The sequence below is a fragment of the Hakea prostrata genome, chromosome 1 (genome assembly GCF_041222555.1).
Source record: "Hakea prostrata isolate BN-2017 chromosome 1, UWA_Hpros_2, whole genome shotgun sequence".
Classification (NCBI taxonomy): Eukaryota; Viridiplantae; Streptophyta; class Magnoliopsida; order Proteales; family Proteaceae; genus Hakea; species Hakea prostrata.
The window spans coordinates 79773127-79796724 of record NC_142600.1 but is presented as its reverse complement, the minus strand read 5'-3'; the positions used below and the strand labels follow the sequence as shown (position 1 = coordinate 79796724).

Here is a 23598-nt window from a genome sequence, read left to right as displayed (position 1 = left end):
CGAAGGATGATATAGAGGTGACAAGCTAAATTGCTGACTGCATTCTTAGAAATTTCCGCTCGCTCAAGTACACCAATCCCTTAGAACAATCCGTTGACAAAATGGAAAACCCAGGCATGCCTCGTAAAATCAAAGAGAGATTGATGGGACATACCGCTCCGGTGTTCGCCACTAACAACCTTAAGGAATTAGTTAGATGTTAAATACCAATGCTTCATAGTAAAAAATCAAGAGTTCGAAAATCCTTGAAACCTATTGGTGGCAGTGACAATGTGTATAAAATTACCACTTTGAGGATTAGTTAAGGTGCTAACTTCAGCTTCGTAAACCTTACGTACTTAAGCCAAAATTGTCATTGTTTGTTGTGTTGTCCATAACTACATTCGTGACGAGCAATTTACTGACAAAAAATTTAAAGAGTACGAAGACCCGCATTGGATATTTGAAAAACTTGAATCCTTATGTTCCCCCCTGAAAATAACCCAAATGAAGCAAGATAAATGGAAAAGCAAAAAAAAAAACAATTGCAAATCAATTGACAGCAACAACAACAAGACTGCTACTAATCACTTGAGACATTATACCCAGTGGCGGAGCCACGTTGGGACCGGAGGGGGCCATGGCCCCCGCATTTTATGAAATTGTAAATATCCTTGTTTTTCTCCTTATTTCTCTATCTTTAAATGTGAAATACCACTATTTGGTCTCCCTCCAAAAATTAAAAAAAAAAATTTAAGATAAAGATGATGGGTACAAATGTCATTCATAATCTTTATTTAATGGTTATCATTAAATCCCTAATTTTAAGGAATAAAAAGTTAAATTCTAATTAAAAACTAACTCACGATCCATGAATTTCTCCTTATATATTCTCTCCTATTTTCATTTCTATTTATTTTCTCATGAATCTCCTCTTTTATTCCTATTTTTTCTCTTTTTTTTTTTCTCACACGTCTCACAAAATATTGAAGTAGTTAACAAACTTTGGAATTTTCCTAAATCTTCTCCACATCAGGTATTCATTCTCTTTTTCTCAAATTATTCCTTTTTCTCTCTCACACTCACGAATTTTCTATTAATTTACCTAATTTTTAATGCAGACTCCACATTAAAATATAATAATATATTCTGAGATGGGACCTTACAGTGGGTCCCACATTGGCCCACATACATTCCGCCCCCCCAATGTTCAATCCTGGCTCCGCCCCTGTAATTATACCATTGATTTTATGTGAACAACTGTATATCAACTAATGTGTATTTACCTTTTTTTAATTATTTAAAAAAAAATCTATTTGATACCCCAACTTTATACATATCATATAAGATTTTGTACTAATTTTACTATAGAATTGTGCCCATCTATACCCAACCATATAAGATTTCAGTATAAATTCTATTGATCAATTTATTCATTTCGACACAAAAGCATAAAAATGTATTGGATGCCAAATTAAGAAAATTAACAAAGAATCATTGCCATACAACTGCCTATTGGCTGTTTTTTCTTGATAAAAACTAAAAACTAAAAAGTAAGTAGTTTTCACTGCGGGTAATTAAAACTCGGTAATTAATGGCTGAGTTTGGGTCAAAGGCCTTAACCGTAGACCATCGCGAGAACTTTCGATATCTTACCCCAAAAATAAGAGGCGAACACGTCATAATTTGCTTTTGATTCTGTTTGATCGTCTGCGAACAAACGGTGACGATAGCCCCAACGCAAACTACAATGCCATTGGTTGATATATCTTTACTCGAAATTTTATTGGCCCACGTCATCTGCTATGACACGTCCTTTAAATATCGATTACTTTTAATATTCCTAACGTGTTACCGTGTTGTACGGGCCTATTGAATTTATAAACTTCAAAATCCCGAGCTTTTTTTGTTAACTGACACAGACAGAGAAAGCCCTCAACGTTTCTGCAGCGACGCATTTCGTTTCTGAGATCTGCTCAGCTTCGTTTCGCATCTGGTGGAGATTAAACCCTAAGCGGTTTCGCCATGGATGGCTTGTGGAAGAAGCCTGGTTCTCTGATCGTGCTTGGCATCGTTTTCCTCGGTAAGTGTCGTTCTAGATCCAATTAGTTTCTCTACATTTGCTTCCATTGATGTGCTTCATTCAATTCTACTAGCATCATTTACGGCATCGTAGCGCTTCCTCTGGTTGACGGTATCAGCTTCTTGTTTTTTATTGATTAACATCGGATTTTCCTTCACGATCAAGATACAAACTTTGGGTTTCTTTGTTGTACAAGTGATAGCATTATGTCTCCCATGTTTGATATATCTGTTGGTGTCTTAGAGATCGCTATTCTTGTCCGATGCATTGATCTAACATTGATCTGATAAATTAGAGTTTCTGTTGCACAAGAAACATAAGTTCAGTTGAAAAGGTCATAGCCCTTTATAGGGGTTTTGAGAGGAATTCTTGAGATGCGTTAGAGTAGAAAGAGCTTTCAGATGATTCTGTACTCAGTTTCTGTTTACACGACGCATATGGTTTTAATCTAGCTTCCCTTGGAAATGTGTAAATGTTCGTGTTTTTGTATTTATGTTTTCTTCTTTTAATATTTTTTAATGCACCAAAAGTACATTTCCGTTGTACAGTTGCACTGAAACAATTCAATGCTTGTCTACATGCACTTAAATATATTTTTTTGGGACCAAATATTGAGTCTTGGAAGCTAACCAAATCTGTGGAACTCATTGCAGGATGCCTTTCTGCATTTGCTATCGCAAAAGAAGAAGCTTCTAAGTTAGGAACAGTTATCGGGATAGACCTTGGGACAACCTACTCGTGTGTTGGTGTCTACAAGAATGGCCATGTTGAAATTATAGCAAATGACCAAGGAAACCGTATTACCCCATCCTGGGTAGCATTTACTGATGGTGAAAGATTGATTGGTGAGGCTGCAAAGAATCAGGCAGCCGTCAATCCTTCCAGAACTGTTTTTGATGTCAAAAGGCTTATTGGAAGAAAGTATAAACTCTAATCTTTCTCTTCCCCAAAACCCCAACGCACCCTCCCCCAACCCCCCCCCCCCCCCAAAAAAAATAATCCTATGGTATTTTTATAATTCTTCGAAAGTATATATGGAGAGTGCTAACCTCTATGACCACAGGTTTGATGACAAAGAGGTGCAGAGGGACATGAAGCTTATGCCATACAAGATCGTGAACAAGGATGGCAAGCCTTATATTCAAGTCGCCATTAAAGATGGGGAAAGTAAGGTCTTTAGTCCCGAGGAAGTCAGTGCTATGATTCTACTTAAGATGAAGGAGACTGCTGAAGCATTCCTTGGAAAGAAAATCAAGGATGCTGTTGTTACAGTTCCTGGTATGGAAGTATTTTATGAGCTTTTAAGTAAATATGCATTTGGGTGAAAAAATATAGAATGTTACTTATCCCATCACATGCATTTTGCAGCCTACTTTAATGATGCACAGAGGCAGGCTACCAAGGATGCTGGAGTTATCGCTGGTCTGAATGTTGCAAGAATTATCAACGAACCAACTGCGGCAGCTATTGCCTATGGCTTAGACAAGAAAGGTGGTGAAAAGAACATCCTTGTATTCGACCTTGGTGGTGGTACATTTGATGTCAGTATCTTGACAATTGATAATGGAGTCTTTGAGGTTCTTGCCACCAATGGAGATACTCATCTTGGAGGTATGAATATTGCCCATTATGTATATGTAATGGTTGATAGATAATTTCTTTTTTTTTTTAGCCCACTGCATGACTAGAATTATTGGCGATTATGTATTTGCTTCAATGGCCGAATATATCTTATGCCGTATCTCCTTCAATGGTTGAAAATATCTTATGCTATATCTCCATAGAAGATCACTAAAATAGGTTATTTCTTTGTAGAACATCACTATAACAGACTGAATTTATCTCCAATTTGAGGTTCCTTTTAGTCACAAACTAATATTTCTTGCAATCTTCATGGTCATAAATATCATTGGTTATTTTGTTTTGTTAAATTCTCAAGAATGGTGAGGCTTATTGAAGTAACTAGATTGTTGGTGAGATCTTAGAACGATTTGATTACATCAGTTAGTTAACCCGGGTTAATGCAGCTGGTTTAGATTTGTAAATATTTTTAGTTCGGTTTGCTTTAGACGTATCTTTGACCACTATGTATAAGCCTAAGTGGATTTGTTGCATCATCAGGACATTTTGTAATGAAATACTAAAATTATTCTGGCAGGTGAGGATTTTGACCAGAGAATTATGGAATACTTCATCAAGTTGATCAAGAAGAAGCATGGAAAAGACATCAGCAAAGACAATAGAGCTATTGGAAAGCTCAGGAGGGAGGCTGAGCGTGCCAAGAGGGCTTTAAGTAGTCAGCATCAGGTCCGCGTGGAGATTGAGTCTCTCTATGATGGCATGGATTTTTCTGAACCACTGACCAGAGCTCGTTTTGAGGAATTGAACAATGATTTGTTCCGAAAGACCATGGGACCAGTAAAGAAGGCAATGGAAGATGCTGGATTGCAAAAGAATCAGATTGATGAGATTGTTCTTGTAGGAGGAAGTACCAGGATTCCCAAGGTTCAACAACTTCTCAAGGACTACTTTGATGGAAAGGAACCTAACAAGGGTGTCAACCCAGATGAGGCTGTTGCTTTTGGGGCTGCTGTACAAGGAAGCATCTTGAGTGGAGAGGGTGGTGATGAAACGAAAGGTATTATTTCCGACACAAGATAACCATTTACTATTCTGGTTACACAGAAAAGATAAAAGAAGAGCTTTTTAAATGAGCTGAACTTGGTCAAATAACTTTTGATATGCAGACATTCTTCTATTGGATGTGGCTCCTCTTACCCTTGGTATTGAAACCGTTGGTGGAGTGATGACCAAGTTGATTCCAAGAAATACTGTTATCCCAACCAAGAAATCTCAGGTTTTCACAACTTACCAAGATCAGCAGACAACTGTCTCCATTCAGGTAACTATTGGTTCTGCTACTTTTGATGCAGCATAAAAAGAAGCATCCACTGTTACTGTTTCTCACACACCATTGGAATTCTGGATCCTGAATATACCCCCTCCCCCAACGTTCCGTGTGTTAAGAGTACAAGAAGCAATGTTGTTCTCATCTTTGATCCATTGGTGGAATGATGGATTTTGACATTGGAATGCAATCAAGGTCTATGCCCTATTCTGATGTGTATCTTATGATATGACAGGTTTTTGAAGGTGAAAGAAGTCTGACAAAAGACTGTAGGGAGCTGGGAAAATTTGATCTCTCCGGCATTGCCCCTGCTCCAAGGTTCGACATAATTTAATGGGAAACTGCTCTCTTTTCAAATTATTCTGTTAAATATTCTTACAGATATAAAATGAGAATCCATCTTTTGTGAACAGGGGATCCCCACAGATTGAAGTAACATTTGAAGTCGATGCCAATGGTATCCTTAATGTCAAGGCTGAAGACAAGGGCACAGGCCGGTCCGAGAAGATTACCATCACCAATGACAAGGGGCGGCTGAGCCAGGAGGAGATTGATCGAATGGTCCAGGAGGCAGAGGAGTTTGCTGACGAAGATAAGAAAGTGAAGGAGAAGATTGATGCACGTAACAGCTTGGAGACTTACGTGTACAACATGAAGAACCAGGTCAATGACAAGGACAAGCTTGCTGATAAATTGGAATCAGAGGAGAAGGAAAAGATTGAGACAGCTGTGAAAGAGGCCCTTGAATGGCTTGATGAAAACCAGAGTGCTGAGAAAGAAGACTATGATGAGAAGCTCAAGGAAGTAGAGGCTGTATGCAGCCCTATCATTTCTGCTGTCTATCAGAGGTCTGGAGGATCTCCCGGTGGTGCATCTGCATCAGGTGATGATGATGAAGATTCCCATGATGAACTCTAGGAGGTCATCTGAGTTTTCTCGACTGCTCTAGAGGAAAGTGAGAAGAGGTAAAGTAGATCCAAGGGAGGTTCTTCTTGCCATTTAAGTGGTAAAACTGATGGTCAGAAGAACGGAGGAGAAATCAGGGGCACCAAGAAAAATACTTCATCTCTTTACTGAGGTTTCCTCCTCTTCCTTCCGTTTCAGAATACATGTGTGGTGGGGAGGAGGGGACTTATATTTTCTTTCTTGTATCTTCCGATTTCATGATTAACCCCCTTAAATTTTGTTGCCTCGGTGGGAAACTAATTCTGACTTGTTTATTTAATTCGCCTTTAGTTTATATTTGTTTGAAATATATATATTATTAAAAGAGTACATCCCAAATTCTTAATCTTGTCTTCTGTTTTTTTCGGTAGAATTTTTAATCTTGTCTAAAGCAACAGATTTACTGGGAGTAAATGTCATCACTCGTAGGACTATCAAAGGGTTGTTCTGTCCATTTTGGGTGGCATGATAGATTGCTTGCAATTTGGAGTAGATCAGGCGCAGCTTTATCAACACCCAATACCTTAAGAGTTTTTTTTTTTTGGTAGAAAAAAATAGGGGATGCAGTAGCGGCGACCTAGCGCCCTCCCCCCACTATGCAATGTTTGGACTTTTTATCGAGTGTGACCTATGCAAGCATGAGCCCTGTGCACTACCAGCACAAGCATAGGCCCCGTCAGTGGAGCCCCACCGGAGGCCTAGTATAATCCACAGAAGTCGGTAGCACTCATGCCTAGGCCAAAGAACACATAACTGTCCAATACAATAAACAGAGGAGCAGAGGAGATTTGAACTTGGGACATAGATTTACCAAACCACTTGGGAGTGAGCTTGGGACCATTAGACCACCACCCCCAATGGTAATACCATAAGTTTGGTGCAAAGAAAATATACTTACTTGATCTATTATCTAAAGCAAAGCACACTTGCCTTCAGATTTAACCTTTGTAACCATCTATAACACCATGGACACTGCTTTTTCTCCTTTTATGTCTCAACCCATTTGATTTACCTTTAATGGTCTGACAGTAAGCACCCAGGTTCCAGGTTCTAGTGGTACAAAAACTTGGTTTAAAGTAAGCATGTAGGATATAGGTATCTGCTATGATTAATCAATGAAAGTTTATTTTTTATTTAAAAAAAAATCCACCTAGTGAAGAGGTTATGGGTTCAATTTTCTCTGATCATATATTTTTTTTTGATAATTTTTTGATCATATATCTAAATTATATGAAGTTAGCTACCTAAGAATTTAGCCAAGGTGTATATAAACTAACTTAATGAAACTCAGGTCCAAAATAATAAATCCCCTTAACCCGTGGAAGAATGCCCTTGTCGTTGTCATTGATGTCATCAATTTCGTTTGGAGATGGACTACGTCAAAACTTTCCAATTACACGAATACCTCTCTTTCATATTACTAACCCTTCATTCGTTTGTAAGATAAAAGGAGATGGAAAAATTAACTGGTGAAATCCACTAAATAGTGGAATGGGAATTAAAAATAAAATAAAAAGAAAAGAAAGAGTTATGCGAAAAAGTTAAAAATATGACTTATGTCATTTTCAAGTCTTGCTTTATAAAACCCAATGTCCGACATGTCACTTGGTGAGGCCATGTAGGTTCCTGGCGACACGGGCGACATGTCGCCCGACTTTTTAAGTATAGAAGCAGTTGGAAATATGCGGAGGTGGAAGAGGAACTGGGCATTGTGGGTTTTGGCCGAAAAGAGAGAGTTGCAAAGAGAAGAAGAAAGAAAGTAGTTGTTGTTGTAACTATTGTTGCACTTACCCTTGTCAATTCTCCAAGGACAAGGGTTTGATGAAATGCACAGTACAGGGGATGAAGGGCTTCCACGGAAGGGCTTCTACATCCCTAAGCATTTCAGAGGTCACTCTCAAAGACATGGTCTCTTATTAATCTTCTGCTACTGGTGCTATTCTTGTCCCAGAAGGCAGTGTGTGCTGTCCCTTGTTTTTTGGTTGTTAAAGGCTTAAAGCTCCCTCCCTCTGCCTTCATCACTTTCTTTCCTGTTTATTCCACTTCCTCATCTCGTTGTTGTCTGAATTTGTTCGACGACTGATGGCTTCTTCAAGTTCTGGAAGCACGGTTGCTGCTCCAGGTGTTCTCTAGTTGCAATGATATACATAATCTAGAGAGAGAAAATGATTGGCCAAAGTTGATCAATTCCTTGCTTCTTCATTTTCTGTGTAATACTCATTTTTGCCACTTTGTCTCTGTTTACAGAAGCGGTTCAGGTGCTTGTCTCTTTGCTTGCAGATGAATTTACTGTCGTTAGGGAAGCATCCACGATTTCCGGGTAAAAAGTCAACCCCGATTTTTCGGCAATATATTGCCGATAAAAACTAGGTATTGTGTGGCTGGAGACTTTTGTGTCACCCCCAGTGACACCACGATATGTCGCCGACACACGGACACACGGTACACTGATAAAACCCCCACTGAACTAAACAAACCAGAATTTGAAATTGTATAAAAAAAATTACTTTTTTCCACTCCTCTTTTATACAGTAACCTTAGGGCCAATGTCATCCCTTACCATTTCTTAGTACACTAAAATTCCTTAGACCCAATACAGCAAGGCTGAGATACAATTAATCCACTTGCTGAATGGGAGAAGTTGATTGTCCACAAAATTATTCGTTGCACATTCATGTTATGAAATTGATGATGGACCCCATATTCGCCACTTCAAACATGTCTAACATTGTTCAAACCTTGGTTTTATAGTCAATAAAGGTAATGTCAGAATTCCCAATGCATGCAAATTAACAAATGAATACGCATTACATTTTAGACCTAAATTCTAAAAGAGAGAGAGGCAAAGAGACTTCGGTTCTCTTTTCCTTCTATTTTGAGTTTTTTTTTTTTAAGGGGAGAGGGGGTGTTGGAAGGGAAGAGGATATAAAAAGCAGGCTGCACCTGTATTAACACAGTATGTCCCTGGGTTATATACATACAGCAGGTTTTGCTGAAAAATTTTCCAGGATTGAGATAAAAAAAGGAACCCATCAACCAATTTTTTTCCCAGATGAAGAGGGCATCCAAGGCCAGTTTGAATCACATAGATCACAAGGGGAGCAGCCATCATTGTCTTTCACATTGATGTCTGCATTATGCTTCACCAGATACTCGGCAATTGCTTCTCGGTCACAAACTGCCGCATAATGCAATGGAGTTTGACCCTCATCATCCTAGAATGAAATGAAAACAGAACCAAAAGCAATAAGAACCATAATATTTGCAAAGTTTGCTTTTAAGTTACTAACATAAAAATATAACATAATGAACATAAAAGGTGAAAAACTGCAACCTGAAAAATGCATATCATTAAAAAGGCAGAGGATTTTACATATAGCAGGTCAGCCTTCCCCATTAAATGTTATTCTACTGCTTCTAATCTTTTTCACCCTTTGGGGTACTGGCAGATATTCCTTTTTTACCCTTGCTCCCTAGTGGTGCCCAAACACCGTGTAATAGGAGATAGCAAGGACAACCAGATGAAGGAAAGAACATAATGAAATGGTGCCCCAAAGTTGGAAGCGTCCAAGATCTCCTACACAGAACAAGACTGAGAGAGAGCCGGAAGGAAGGTAGGGTTACTACCAAGATGACTTTGACTGCTACTTTCAAAACCAGGTGCGAATAATTAGATGCAAGCTGCTTCCAGATAACTAACTTTTCTACATATATCTGCCTACATACCCCTGCTAGTAGGTGGATCCATACAAGAGTACCTCAATCCTAAGATCCAACTGGATCCAACTCCAAGACACAAGCTTGCATCTGAACTGATTCTTTTACAAAAAAACAGCAAATAATTGAGTTAAGAGTAAACAAAAGTTTTTGCCTCCAGTAATTTTGCATAGCTTTGAATCATTTCTTAACTGCTACTGCAGTCTTCTGAAGCTTTATAGACACATCCAAATTATTTCTCGAAAACCACAGTAGATATTGATGCTGATTTCAGCTGAGCTTGTGGTGGAAGAAAGAGAACAGAAACCGGTTGCTTTGGGACTAAACCGACAAGGCGGGGGGGGGGGGAGAAGCAGAAACACAAAAAGGGTAGGGCGCAGCTTATCGTTCACAAAGTCTCACAAATAAAATTATATAGAATTGTTTAATCTAATGGCGTCCCTGGAGATCTAATTCAACAAGTCCTTGTGAAGAAAGGGATGTCAATTATGTGGATGTCATTAAAGATATGCATGAGAATGTGGTAACTGGTGTGAGATCAGTTGGAGATCGGGACAAGACACTTCCAAATACAATTGGATTACACCAAGATTCAGCCTTAAGCACTTACATTTTTGTACTTCAAGATGATTTAACCAAGAGAATTGAGGATGATGTTCCAAGGTTTATGCTCTTAACCAAATGATATTGCTTTGGTAGATAAGACAAAAGAAAGGACTAGCCCTAAATGAGAACTTTGGAGATGAACCTTGGAAACAATGCTTGGAGACAAATAGAAAAAAGGAGCATAAGATGTGTAATTTTAGTCACACTCCGAGAATATTAATATGGCACAGATTAAGGAATGAGAAATACCGCAAAGTAAATACTTTAGATACTTGGGTCAATCATAAATAAGAAGCTGACAGCGGCAGGTGTTTCAAAAAGAATTGCTATATTCCTCTAAAGCTCAAAGGAAAGTACTGCTGTTTGACTGACCATGGGGTATCAAGCAGACTGTTGAGCAAGAAGTGTCATATCGATAAGCTTTGAGTACAACAATGAGGACGTTAAAATGATATGGGAAAACAAGATTATAAAATAGGAAGAGAAAGAAAGAAAGAAAAATAAATAACAACAACAAAACAAAAACAAAAGCTAACATATAAGAGCTGGAGTTGCCCTTAATGATTAACTTTGAGAAAGACCTTTAAGGTGGTATGGTCATATTCAAAGAAGGGCTAAGGACACCAAAATAAGAGGAGCAATATGATGCCAACACAACGAGTTTATTGAAACCCAGCCAAATCCCACATCACGTTTTTGCTTAAACCATGCTTGTGATAAAGTTAAAACCTAATAATGAACCCCAAGAAGGTAAAGAAATTGCCAAAATGCAAATGTAAACAAAAAAACCTTTCCTCTTTCATTTCAAATGGCTCTTGGTCCCCTTCTCCCCACCCGTCTCACACAAATCTGGCGCTCCCTCCCTCCCCTCTCCCCCTCCGACATAACCTAGTGGACCCCCTCCCATACCAAAACCTTTTCTATCGCCTCTGCTTGGAATCTCATTAGATCCCCTCGCCACTCCCTCAACACCTTTGGAGATCCCTCAACTTGGCCCTTCCCACACAAGCTTTTCTTATTAGCTGCCACATCCCCGCCAACCCCAATTGTACCCTTTGTTGGAACGGTATTGAGGACATTGACCACCCTTTCTTCACTTGCCCCTTCTCTAGTTCCATCTGAACTTTAGCCCTTGCTTCCATTTGACCTAGATCAAGACGGTCTTTTGGTTTTGCTCGAGATTGGAAGTGGATCCTAAGAATGTTCTCTGGCTCCACGATTTGCGATCTAGTAGGTAAGCTTGTCTTTGCTGCAACTGTTCATCATTTATGGTGGGAGCGCAACATGAGAAGATGAACTTCCAAATCCCGTTCCTGTAGCTCGATTTGGAAAGACATCTATTTTTATGTTTCTTCTAGGCTTATCTCTATGCCCCATCCCCCTGTCTTTGATTCTCCAAGGAATAGGCTGATTGTTAGTTCCTGGAGTCTCAATTCCTCTATCCAGCCGTCTCCTTGACTGGTTGCTCCCCCCCCCCCCCGGGTTTCCCCTTAATTATTTATTTATTCATCCAAAAAAAAAAAATCTAGAATCACTTTCTTTTTTTTTTGGGGTGGGGGGAATAGGTGGGGTTGGGGGGACAACAATTCAGAGAATGTAAACAGTAAAACACTGCACGTTAAGAAAAAAAATAATAATATCTAAACTACGTAGAAGTGTCATTGACTTTTACCTTCATATTTACATCAGCATTCTTGCTAACAAGTAGCTCCACAATGTTGTGATGCCCCCGATCAACAGCCCAATGCAGAGGGGTCCGGCCTTCACTATCTGCAAGCAGATCAATTGGGACATGTCAAGGAAAAATGAAAATTTGGATGAATATAAATGTTTAATCACTTCTCAGATTCTTGTCTCTAATGGATACTTGAGAAGCATCTTGAATGTAGTATGTCAATAAAAAGTACTAAGAAGCAAACTTGGTACAAGAGCATTTAGAAGAGACATTGGTGTAGTACTAGGCCCATGACCAAAATGGTTCAAGCAGAAAGTTCAGATATGTAATAGAAAGATCGGATCTAATTTCTAGTGAGGTTAAGAATAGGATATAAGTGGAAGACAAGATTTCAATATCACATTGTAATCTTGGATGAAGAGAGTAGTTGCAGGCCATTGGGAGGTGAACAGCTGAGTTCAAAACTGATCATGATTTTGAGGGACAAGGAAGGGGCTAGTGACTGTTGTTCAAAAGATGGGGAATAGAAGAGGCTAGGTTTAAGGGCTGTAAAGCAATCTATAAGAATGGAATATGAAATATTAAGTTTGAGTTGCAGGTGTAATGGAGAGGGGCAGGAGGTTGAAGAAGATGCAGAGGAGATAGATAGGAGGGTTGTAGTCTTGCAGAAGAAAATAGAAGAGACAAGTATGTGAGGAGGCATCATGAAAGGAATGAGATTGAGAGGGAGAGGAAGAAGAGAAGATGTAAAAAAGGAGAGGGGAAGAGGACTGCTTCAACATAGATCTGGCCACCAAGGCATCGATATTACAATCCCACCCAGTGCATCAGATCTGAAAAATAATGGATACCAAGTTGCCAACAGACTTATTACGTATAAGGGGGTTAAAAAATAGAAACAAAGAAGGGAAAAAGGTAACCACAGAGTGATGGAGATGATGAATTGTTAAGACAGTTTAATGGATGATGGTGTAAGTTGACAAGAAGTTCAGTTGACAGGAAAAGAAGATATGGGAGAAAAAGAGCGTAGAAGAGGGAGAAAAGCTAGGGAAAGGGGAACAAAGACTCCACGTATAAGGAAGTCGCTTACACGACATAAAAAGGAAGGCTGTACCCAGGGCACAAGGCTCCCACATTGAGCATAGTTGCTCACACAACTATTATCGGAAAATTCCATAAGAATCAATTTATTTGTAATCCAATGATAAGTCAAATTCATCCTTATGTCATTGTGTTTGATGGTTTTTAAAAAAGGAAAAAGGACCGTTGAAGTTATGACTTCCCGTGAAATGATATGAAGACTTAGAACTTCCACAAACCTAAAATTCATAAACAGTAAGTGACAGATAACAAATCCTAGAAAAATAACTACTTAAGACATTAGTCTTGGACTGTCCTAATCTAATAAGTTAAAAAAGACACTAAAGACACCAAAGAATACGAAAAGACTAAAGAAGAAAAATTAAAGACCTAGTCTAACTTATTATTCTAGAGAACTCAAAGGGCCATGTGGGATCTACTTCTCCACAATGCAGGGGAGTGAACCTGGCCATGTAATGAGGCTGGCTGGTGCTCAGCTGGCAATGCTGGGTCTGGGCTCTCCTGTCATACACTCTTGGCCAAAGTTTTGAGTCTTGGGCCAAAACCGCCTTTGCATCAGGCAGAGCTGCAGCACATTATAGGGCAACATACCAAGTCCAAGTTCTTAGACTTAATTCCCATATTCCCACACTCAATTTCCAACCTGGGGTCCCATGCGTTGCAAAGAAGCCATGGTAAATGGAGACTTACATCAAAATCAACCATAGTTGAAACAGTGATGAAAGACAAGTATTCTATAGATCTTTACAATACTTGCATCAAGTGGAGAAAATTACATGACTAGCTACTTCAAGAATCCCTGTACAAAAGTGGCCACTTAATGTTTCAATTAACAAAACTAGCTAAAACTGACTTTGGGTTTACAAGACTAACCAAAACAATGATTCTTTATCCCCTTGGATATTTTTACCATTAAAACTAACCATACCAACATATTCGGCAACCATCATCTTCTTTCTAAAACCCCAACCTCCCCCCCCCCCCCCCTTTCATGGTTGTCTAATGTGTTAATATCGTTAGTCTTAGGGGTAAAATATCCAAAGGCGATGAAAGATCACTGTCTTAGTTTAGTAAACCCAAAGTCAGTTTTAGCTAGTTTTGTTAATTGAAGCATTGAGTGGCTACTTTTGTAAAGGGGAACCCAAAAGTAACTAATCATGTAATTTTCCCTTTTTTTGACCTCAAAAGGGGCAGATTGAGAGCAACAATCCATGTAGCCAACCCCATTACTTGGGATAAGGCTGACTTCTTGTGGTTGTATGTGAAAACTGTAAGAGTTTTCGATCAATTTACTATGAAGAGAAAAATAAGATGTCAAAGGTTCTAATTGCCACTCAGTTTATCAAGGTATTCCAGGGTCGGGTTTAGTATTAACTGAGAACATGTGTGATTCATGGTTGCCAACTTGCCATGTTAGACCCATCAGGAGACGAAAAGGATCCATCTTCACATATCAGTCACTGTAGATTTCTCTTCTGGTGAGTACAGGGGTGGAGGGAGGGGATTGAACACACTGGTTTAATTTTGAACTTTACCACTCATGTTCATTCAGCTCAACTCAGCAAGCTTTATCACATCTGTTAGAATTTCAGTGCCTGTAATCAGCGTAGGGATCAAAAACAAATTTTGGGAGAAGAAGAAGAGAAGAAGAGAAGAAGGAGAAGGCAAAAGGGAGAAAGAGGGCGAGAACTCAATGTATGAGACTCTCCCCTATCATGCTTTACTTATAGATTACATACTACCCTTAGTTTAGAAAAAAGTTTCCTAAACTAACTTATAGCAAAAAGAAAAAGTAAATATGCATAGAATACATAGGATCTCCCAAATCTACTAAAAATGAAACTATCCTAGGTAGACAACTTGTCAACCAAGCAACAATGAAAATAGGAATAAACTACACTAGGCAACTTCAGAACTGCACATGGCCAAGATTCACGACATCTTGGCCATGCTAAGATGTATCTGTCAACATCATCTAAATGTTGTCAGATACATAAATCCTGTTCCACCAATAGACTCGACTATGAGCCTTTACCCATAGGCCACATGTGCCTTTTCTCCCCACTTCTCCCGAAGTATGTAGGCCTGCTTCCAAATTGAGTTATTTTATACCAAGCTAGCACATTTCAGAGACTATTGTTGGTCATGTCATGCCCATGACATCTCAAATATCTCTCAACTTATCACATATTTTAACTGTTTCATTAAAAAAAGCATCCAATGTGTTCAGTACTAATATAATATATTTTTATTTTTTTACTCATCAATCTAGACATCCTCACTTCAGCTACACCAATATCAGACATGCACACAACAAACATAAACAAGGACAAGCATTTCTAGCAGGGAATCAAATTAAACATTGAATTTCAGTTTCATGCAATTTTCAGAATGTTGCCACCAGGTAACTTCAAGTAATCCCAGTTCACACATAAATTTTACCACTTACCTTTGTACATCCAACCATGCAAGAGAAAGAAGCAGAACCATTTTAAAATGACATGCACAAAGAGAAATCATGTCCTCAAATGTAGATATCATGGGGATATGAGTTTGATGCTACATCCAGCCATGCAAGAGAAAGAAGCAAAATCTGAGAATTAAAATATCATGTACAAGGACAAATTTGTGTCCACAAATGTAGATATCACAGGGATATGAATTAATATCTGACACTTAAAGATTCTCATTAGCCATATAAATATATAAAAGAACCCATGGGATAGAACAACAGCATATCAAGAGAGAGAATCTGATGACTGACTAAGAAGATTATTAAGTTCAGACCTTTAAGATTAACTGAAACACCACCATCAATATGTTTAAGCAAGCTACTCATCTCTCCTTCCCTTGCACTCACATGTACTGCTTCCATCTTCCTGAGAATTTAAGAAGATTGCCATTAATATCTTTTGTCAAATATAACTTTTCACATGCACACAAGCATCGATAAATTTCCAAAAGATTCCTACTGACTCCACCGAAAGCATGAATATAATATATTGGCTACTAAAATAATAAATGAGATGGATTTGCTAGAAGAGTCATGCAAGGAAAGAACCTAGGAATCTATGTGCTGAATCTGTTCATGACGTCAAATGTGGACAGTTATCATAAGTTGAAGCCTAAAAAGCATTGTGGGAAATAGATCCCTTCTTTCTGGATATTTAACTAAAAGAAGCATAAACAAGAATTTAATGACTGGTATTAGTAGCAGGAAAGTTCAATATACGTGGAGGGGGGAAAAGGATGAGCAGAGAAATGGAAATGTAGCATATTCAGCGTGTCCACATGTGATTCAACATAGAAAAGGTGATCCATGGATCACCTTTCGGTGGATCCTCACAAAGAATACAAGTTCAGAACCACAGAGAACATTTCTCCAAATACCAATGTGTATGCAATCAGAAGTAGATGTGTAATAAAATTTCAAGGCTATTCCATTATTCAAGCAATTTCACCTTCTATTGATGCATGAGGGCAGATAGGTCAAAAGTCAAAGATTGAATTGATGCAATCTGAAATTCCAGATGAAGGATCTCAGATGCCAGCAGGCCTAATAATCAAATGTGTGATTAGATCTGAGGTAAAGGAAGCAACTGCATTGTTAAAAGGAAAGAAATCAGATTAATAGAAGGGGAGACATGAGAGATGAGAACAATCTTCATGGGAGGAAGACAAGAGAACGAGATAACAGAAGAGAAGAGGGAAACTCACATGTTGGATACCAACCACAAGAACTGCCCAACAGCAACAAGAAGTCTAGAAAAATTAATATTCTTTGCTCAAATCATCTCTAACTGATGGGGCATAAGCACTCTAAAATTCCTAATTTGACTCATAAAGGGAATCATAATCACTCAAATGCATTCAATAATGTAAATAAAGTTGAAACATAATTATATCTAGCTATCAAACTAATCTAATTCACAAAACTCAATTTAAATAATAATCTATTTCACTAGCATTATCCCTATTTTATGGATTCATAAATTAGCCCTAGTACATCAATACACACAGGTAACAAGAACAAGGTCCAGAGAACCCACCCATGGCCAAGATAAATTTCCAAGACTCAAATTACAATCCTAACTGCATCATAAGAAGTATGAGAATGATGCAAACAGGGAAGAGTTGTATACAGGAATTGTGGTTCATAAGTTCATTCACCAATATTTTTGTGTGCAATGAATAAAAAACCCAAAAAAGTTATTAGTAGCTATGCAGCAGTTTGGAGTTTGAGAAAACAAAACAATAGGAAATATTAAAATTTATCATGCATTATTCAATTTAAACAACCACTAAGTGGATTTGCTTCTAGCACAGTGGTGGCAGCCTCCTATGTAGAGGCAGTAAGTCCAAGGAGGTCATTGTTCGAATCTCCATCCCTCCACACCTTCCCCCCCGCCCTTTGGGCCCCAGTACTTATAACTGGTTTGATGATGACCAAAAAAAAAAAATTAAACAACCAGAAGAAATTAGCAAGTACCATACTGGGAGTCAATCTCCATAAAATCATTTTCAACTCCAACCAAAAAATGCAAGTCAATGTCACCCTTCATCAAACAATGCCAAAAATATTCACACCTCCCCAAATAAATAAAAGAGTACTCAAATTTAAAAGCGTGAATAGAGTCAACAGACATTCCCGTTTCTGTTGGGGACAATCAGAAAAGCCACATGAAATTGATAGGTTACAAAGGATATACTTCTCATCAAACAAATACTATGGCACATAAAAAGAAAGCTTTTATTCTGTGTACCTAATAATGACCTTAAACTCTATTTCCAAAACAATACAAGCATAACAACGATCCTAAACTCTATTTTATACAATATAAGCGTAAGTAAATTTGGTGCCAGAGATATATCAAGATATGTAAAAAGGGCATTGATAGGAAAAGCCTCCTCTCTGGACTAACAATATATGAAAGATACAAAAAAATACAAAAGATAACTCTGGTTTTGATGGTACTCCCATGCAGCATATGCTGCCCTCTGCCAAGGGCTGCCCAAAACATCCACAAGATAACTGATGCCCTCTTCTCACTATTTACCCTTATTTATCACCCACAATGAGTCAGTTATGGTAACTACCCCACTCTATTTCCTCCCCGCGTCCTGCATCCCGGGCTCTAACAGCCGAACTTGGTACCAAAGGCTTCTGCACAAGCAGAGCTTAGAGGGGCAATTTTCCTATGCAATCTAGACCAGCAATTTTTGCTGAAAGGCTGTATCAATGCCTTGACTTTGGGCTACAAATGTGGTCCACCAACCATTGGTGCTAAGGTATGTAAATGAATAAATATAATAACCATATCTTTTGGGGAACCCAATGTTGTAAACTTGAGCACTGGCATTTATAGAAGAAAAAAAATATTGATCCATATGCACATAACACAACCCCCTGAAGTTGCACAAGCCAACCTTTACATGCAAAATAACTAAAAATTAAACAAGCATACAACCAATAGAGAAGAAACCTATTCATCCCCCCCCCCCCCCAAAAAAAAAAAAAAGAGCTAAAGAACCTTACAATTCAACTCCAGACTCCTCCTCATGAACAAAGCTGCTGAAAACTGGGCCCATTGTTCTTGCTCCTTTAGTGTCCGAAATAGATTCATCATCACCTCCATCTTTATGTTTCTTTTTATCCACAGCCATATGGGAGGAAAAATTAAAAATTTAGACAAGTATTGAAAAAGAGGACACCACATAAATTAAAATTTAAATTGTCAGATACCCACAACAGAAGATCCAGCTGCCCAAGAAGGATATAGCTCGCTAACTATCATTATATACTTCTGCATTGCTTCTTCTGGAGGCATAGCACCCAACCTCTGCCATGCATTCCTTGCACATGTCACCAGAAATTCATTTTTCTCTGTCACTCAGCATGTAAGCTTAATAATAAAAATAAAACATTGGTTAATTAATACAATGCAAAAGGATTAGAAGGAAATGACTACAGAACCATTCAAGCAATCAAATTTCCACATACATCTGCCATCTTCTTCTATTTTTATAAGTAAATAGCAAATACGCTCACCAGAACACAGAGACAAACCAGCATGTTTTGAAGGATGCCCAGTCTTGATCACCCTATACAGACCAAGCCTGGACGGACCGATGCAAACTGGAGAAGGGGAGAAAAAAAAAAAGAAGTGTGGATTAGACAATCCACTACCAGTTCAGATACCAGTTTTCCGGAAACCTGGAACAGGTAGCTACACTAATCAGGATCTGTATCACCTGAGAATGATCCAGGTCCATTACCATCCCTTAAACCTTGAATAGAAGTAACCAGAGACATTTAACTGGAAAACACAGGGATCTGAAAAAGGTTCTCCTGATTCCCTGATAATGCAACAAAACATATAAAATTCCCAGAGAACCACTCCAGCAAGTTCACAGCAAGTTTCTTTATAAAGGATGCATTAGAAAGGGAAACCATGTCCAAAGTCTATTGGTCTTAAGAAAGATTAAAAGGTCCATTTTTAGCTAAAATGGGGACTATGGCTTTTCAACATAAATGGCAATGCAAGTTTGTCCGCATCTACAACATATTAGGTAAGCTAAATTGCATTTCAACCCAATCTATTTCAGTATTACTTCCATAAGGCCCAAAACATTTTAGCCTCCTCTAGATGGACAGCCCTGGATTCTCAATTTAATCTATTGCGCTCTGCTTACCCAAAAAAACGAATTAGGACCACTGAACAGCTAACTATTTATGTAAAAGGTTTGCAAGGTTTGAGTCTAATGCAGAGGTTTACTACAGTACCAGCCACTTTGGATATGCCTATATATCACGAAACCAATATACTTGGTTTCAAAATTCTGATTATACAGTCCATCTTTGACAACAAAATAAAAATCAAGTTAAACCCAAAATAGAATAGACAAGATACAGCACATGTCAATTTACTCTAAAGATAATTTAAGTTTCAAAACTATCACATCTTGAATTTGTAGAGATCAAATTACTCGATGAAGCTAGCGCTTTCAAATTCTGAAATCCTAACAAGTAACAATCACCAAAAAAGACATCCAACTGAGAGAAACTCAATCACCAAGATATAAAGAAAAATGAAATTGAATCATTAAAATCAGACAATGTTGAATGCTTCTCTTGAAAATATAAAGAGGAGCATTTATTAAACAAAAAATGTGTGGACTCTATCAACTAAATACATTTTTCTACCAAAAAAAAAATCAACTAAATACATTTCTTTCTAACAAGTAAGCCCAACAGATTGCTCTATAAGAACTGTAAGATTATACCAGGGAAGCGCCTAACCGCTTAACATAGACTTGTGGTCCTACATATGTACCTAAAAATGATAAATTAATTAATCAATTAAAATTTTGTAAACAAAGGGGAGATATTGGCCTTAGAAAGGAGGTGAAGCTTAAAGGAGATCCCTTGAATTCATTCATTCTGATAATGGCTGAACAAGGAAAGTATGTGATGCAATGAGTCAGACAAAGCTTAGTTATTGGACATATACCTTCTGTTCTGTTCTTTTATGTTTCTCTTTCGTAATATTAGTTTCATAGTCAGTTTGTGTCACCTTATTAGTTAAGGATGGAACTAGGCCTTTCCTCGCTATTGTTTTGACTTTTTTTGTAGCCTTCAATGCAAGTCTGTAAGGGACTCCATGTTAATATTTGGAAGAAAAAAAGGCACAAACATAGCTCTATGCTTTGCTCTGTGAGAAAGTACGGTGAGATGCCATCAGTAAGAGATCAGAATACAGTGAAAGCTAGTAAATGAGAGAGTATATTTATCTTCTTCTTCCCTTAGTAGATTGCTTGTTTTCATTTTATCACTCCGAGATTTCTAACAAATTTCATAACTAATAAAAAAAAATTATCATTGCTGGACTTGAAGTTTATGATGGACTGGTTATCCAATGTGACTAGTCTACAACTATTGCTCTTTCAGGAAGACACCAATAAAATGTCTAATGGGACAACTTATTAAAAAGTAGCTAAAGGTTTTCGAAGAGTATTGGAAAGTAACCATCATGCCCGTAAAGAGATTTGCAGTCAGATAATGAGGCTTGTTGATGTTGTTGAGGTTGAAGTTGTCATTAAGACCAAGAAACCTAGGCTTAGGGCATGGCCAAGAACTAAGGAGGTAGAGGACCAAAAATGTAAAATTTGCCAAAAGAAAGCAAAGAGAATTGTGGGGAAAGCACAGGTGAACAACTATAAAAATCTTCATAACATTAACCCAAGATAAGGGAGGAAATTATTTGTAAGATAAAGTGAGGTGTCAAATGGCCAGGCTTAACTAAACCCAAGCCCAGCCTCGCCTAGCAAAGGCCTAACATAGCCTCACCCCCAAGCCCATCACAACCTTAATTGGCATTGATCTGCAAATTACCTAGTCAGCAAGGGGACCATGGCATTGGAGAGGTCTAAAAAGAAAGCTGCAAGCCAACCACCGAACTTGGTCATCTAGCTGATACCTATATACAATATATAGATACACTATGCATAACTGAAGAAGATAAGAGGGATGTATATAACTCCAAGGAGGATAAAGTTATGAATGACCATATTAGAGTTAAGGGTTGGGAGTAATAGTTCTAATACATGACAAGTCATAGAATTGTTTGAAGTGGCATGCCAAATTTTTTTCAAGGCCTTTACGGATCTCCAGCACAAAGAAGAGCTTTTTATTTTTGTTTGTGTACTTCTATCCTTTAAACTTTTTGGGTAGTGCAGAGGAGTGCTTCGAATCAAGTTGAAAGGAACTAAAATAGGCAGGGGAAGCCTAAAATGATTCATCGATAAGTAGTGAGTGAAAACAGACGTCGTATCTTGCATGATTTCGCTGATTGGAGAGTAGGGATCCATGTCGCTGACCCCATTTAATTGGGATAAGACTGTGTTGTATAAAGCTATGTTGTTTTTACTGTTGTTGAATGCTTGAAAATGAAAACCTAATCGCAAGCATAGAGAAATACCACTTAGCACGAGCTGACATTTTGAGGGCTGAGGGTTGTGGTGTGCTGCAAGGGCCCTCGGTGGCGATCTTATAGAGACCATAAAGCTGCAATTGAACCTCGGTAGAGACCTTCTGTGATAAACGATCAGCAGCAGCAGCAGCCACAAAAGTCGAAGCAGCACTAAATGCTTCATCAAGCTCCGTAGTCTCAACTCCTTCCCAATCGTCATCATCATCGTCATCCTCTTCCAAATAACTCTCGCTGTCCTTGCTCGGGTTCTCGGTAACATCCTGATTTTCTTCACCAGCACAGAGCTTCTCTTCTGCGACGGCACTAGGATTTTCCAAGACAGCATCAGTCTTCTCCGATTCAGCTTCAAATGGTATGGACGGAGTATGCTCTTCGCGTGTCAACCTAAGGTTGTCATCTCTGAATGAAATGACCATGGATATAAGCTTTGCAACAAGGAATGAGAAAACGAGACCGATTATTACTGATTGAGCAAGATCTTGCCAGTCCCCCATGATCACAGGACTTTGAAGAAATCGGATAGGATACCAGTAGAAATCTTCAAAGACTGACCAGAGAGTAGAAACCCTAGACCCGTAACATACCAATGACAGAGTGTTGCGGTTTGACCAAAAAAAAAACTAAAAATAAAAATACAGAGTGTTGCGCAGCCACCTAAGAACAATCTATAAGTTTGCATAAATGTATAGAAACCAGCGGTGAAAAGGCAAAACAAAAAATACAGGAAACCAATAAAAGTTTAAGCTTTTGCGAGGAAAAGAAAAACAAAAACAAAAAATATGGAAAAGCTAAACGAATTGAGGGGTTTAGCGGGAGAAAAACAGATTCCGGAACCAAAAATTTTCTTCTCAACCTTTGAACATAACCGATACAATACATTTATATCGTCTCTCTATTGAATTGTAATTATTATGCTAAAATACATTAATCAGTATTATACATTACTTGATATAAGATAATATGTCTTACTCGATTGATATAATACTCCATACCAGATCGTTGATTTATTCAAAAATTCTAAAATAACCCTGAAATGTCATATTACTTATTTATATCTTATATTAAATCATAAGATAATTTTCATTTGAACCTTTTGGGATTTAGTTCAACTCATTTTTATTTCAAATAAAATAAAACTTTGCATTTGGCTAGCTTGAGGTATTCAAAAAGATCAATTAATGACAAATTGTTATTTTTATGACCAAAATATCGTTACATTTATTCTAAGGTTAATCGTTCAAGGGTGAAAATAAAAAAGTAAGGTATATGCGTAAATAAGCATTTATAGATTTACATTCACCCCTATTATCTTTTCTTTTCTTTTTTTTAGGGAAGCATTCACCACTATTATCACCACCAATGTCAACCTCTATTTTCTGCATCGAAATGGAGCATATGTCTATTCAACAAGCAATCATTACAAGGGAAGAATAGAAAAGATGAAGCCATCAAATTCGAATCAGATGTCAAAGCAATTTCATTCATTTCTTCCCATTCCGGTGGTTAACAGTTTCTAGATCATTGGTTCATAATTGTTACGTCAAAAAATTCCCTATGTATCCATACCAGAATCCCAAATCGATTGGACCAAAGG

General features: G+C 38.0%; 2 protein-coding genes across 2 annotated transcripts; one reads left to right on the top strand and one right to left on the bottom strand.

Annotated features, from left to right (window-relative positions):
* Window positions 1-1871: 1871 nt before the first annotated feature.
* Window positions 1872-6261, top strand: LOC149030370 (luminal-binding protein 5). The gene is made up of 8 exons (XM_089142665.1): window positions 1872-2062; window positions 2716-2983; window positions 3126-3340; window positions 3431-3673; window positions 4221-4700; window positions 4810-4964; window positions 5206-5288; window positions 5384-6261. Exons 1-8 carry the CDS (start codon window positions 2005-2007, stop codon window positions 5886-5888), a joined length of 2007 nt encoding a protein of 668 aa, XP_088998791.1. The 5' UTR covers window positions 1872-2004; the 3' UTR covers window positions 5889-6261.
* A 2094-nt stretch (window positions 6262-8355) lies between these two features.
* Window positions 8356-22826, bottom strand: LOC149030369 (acyl-CoA-binding domain-containing protein 1-like). Its single transcript, XM_089142664.1, has 6 exons — window positions 21993-22826; window positions 18762-18867; window positions 18551-18660; window positions 15802-15893; window positions 11911-12008; window positions 8356-9130 (listed from the first exon to the last, which is right to left on the bottom strand). Exons 1-6 carry the CDS (start codon window positions 22496-22498, stop codon window positions 8948-8950), a joined length of 1095 nt encoding a protein of 364 aa, XP_088998790.1. The 5' UTR covers window positions 22499-22826; the 3' UTR covers window positions 8356-8947.
* Window positions 22827-23598: the final 772 nt, after the last annotated feature.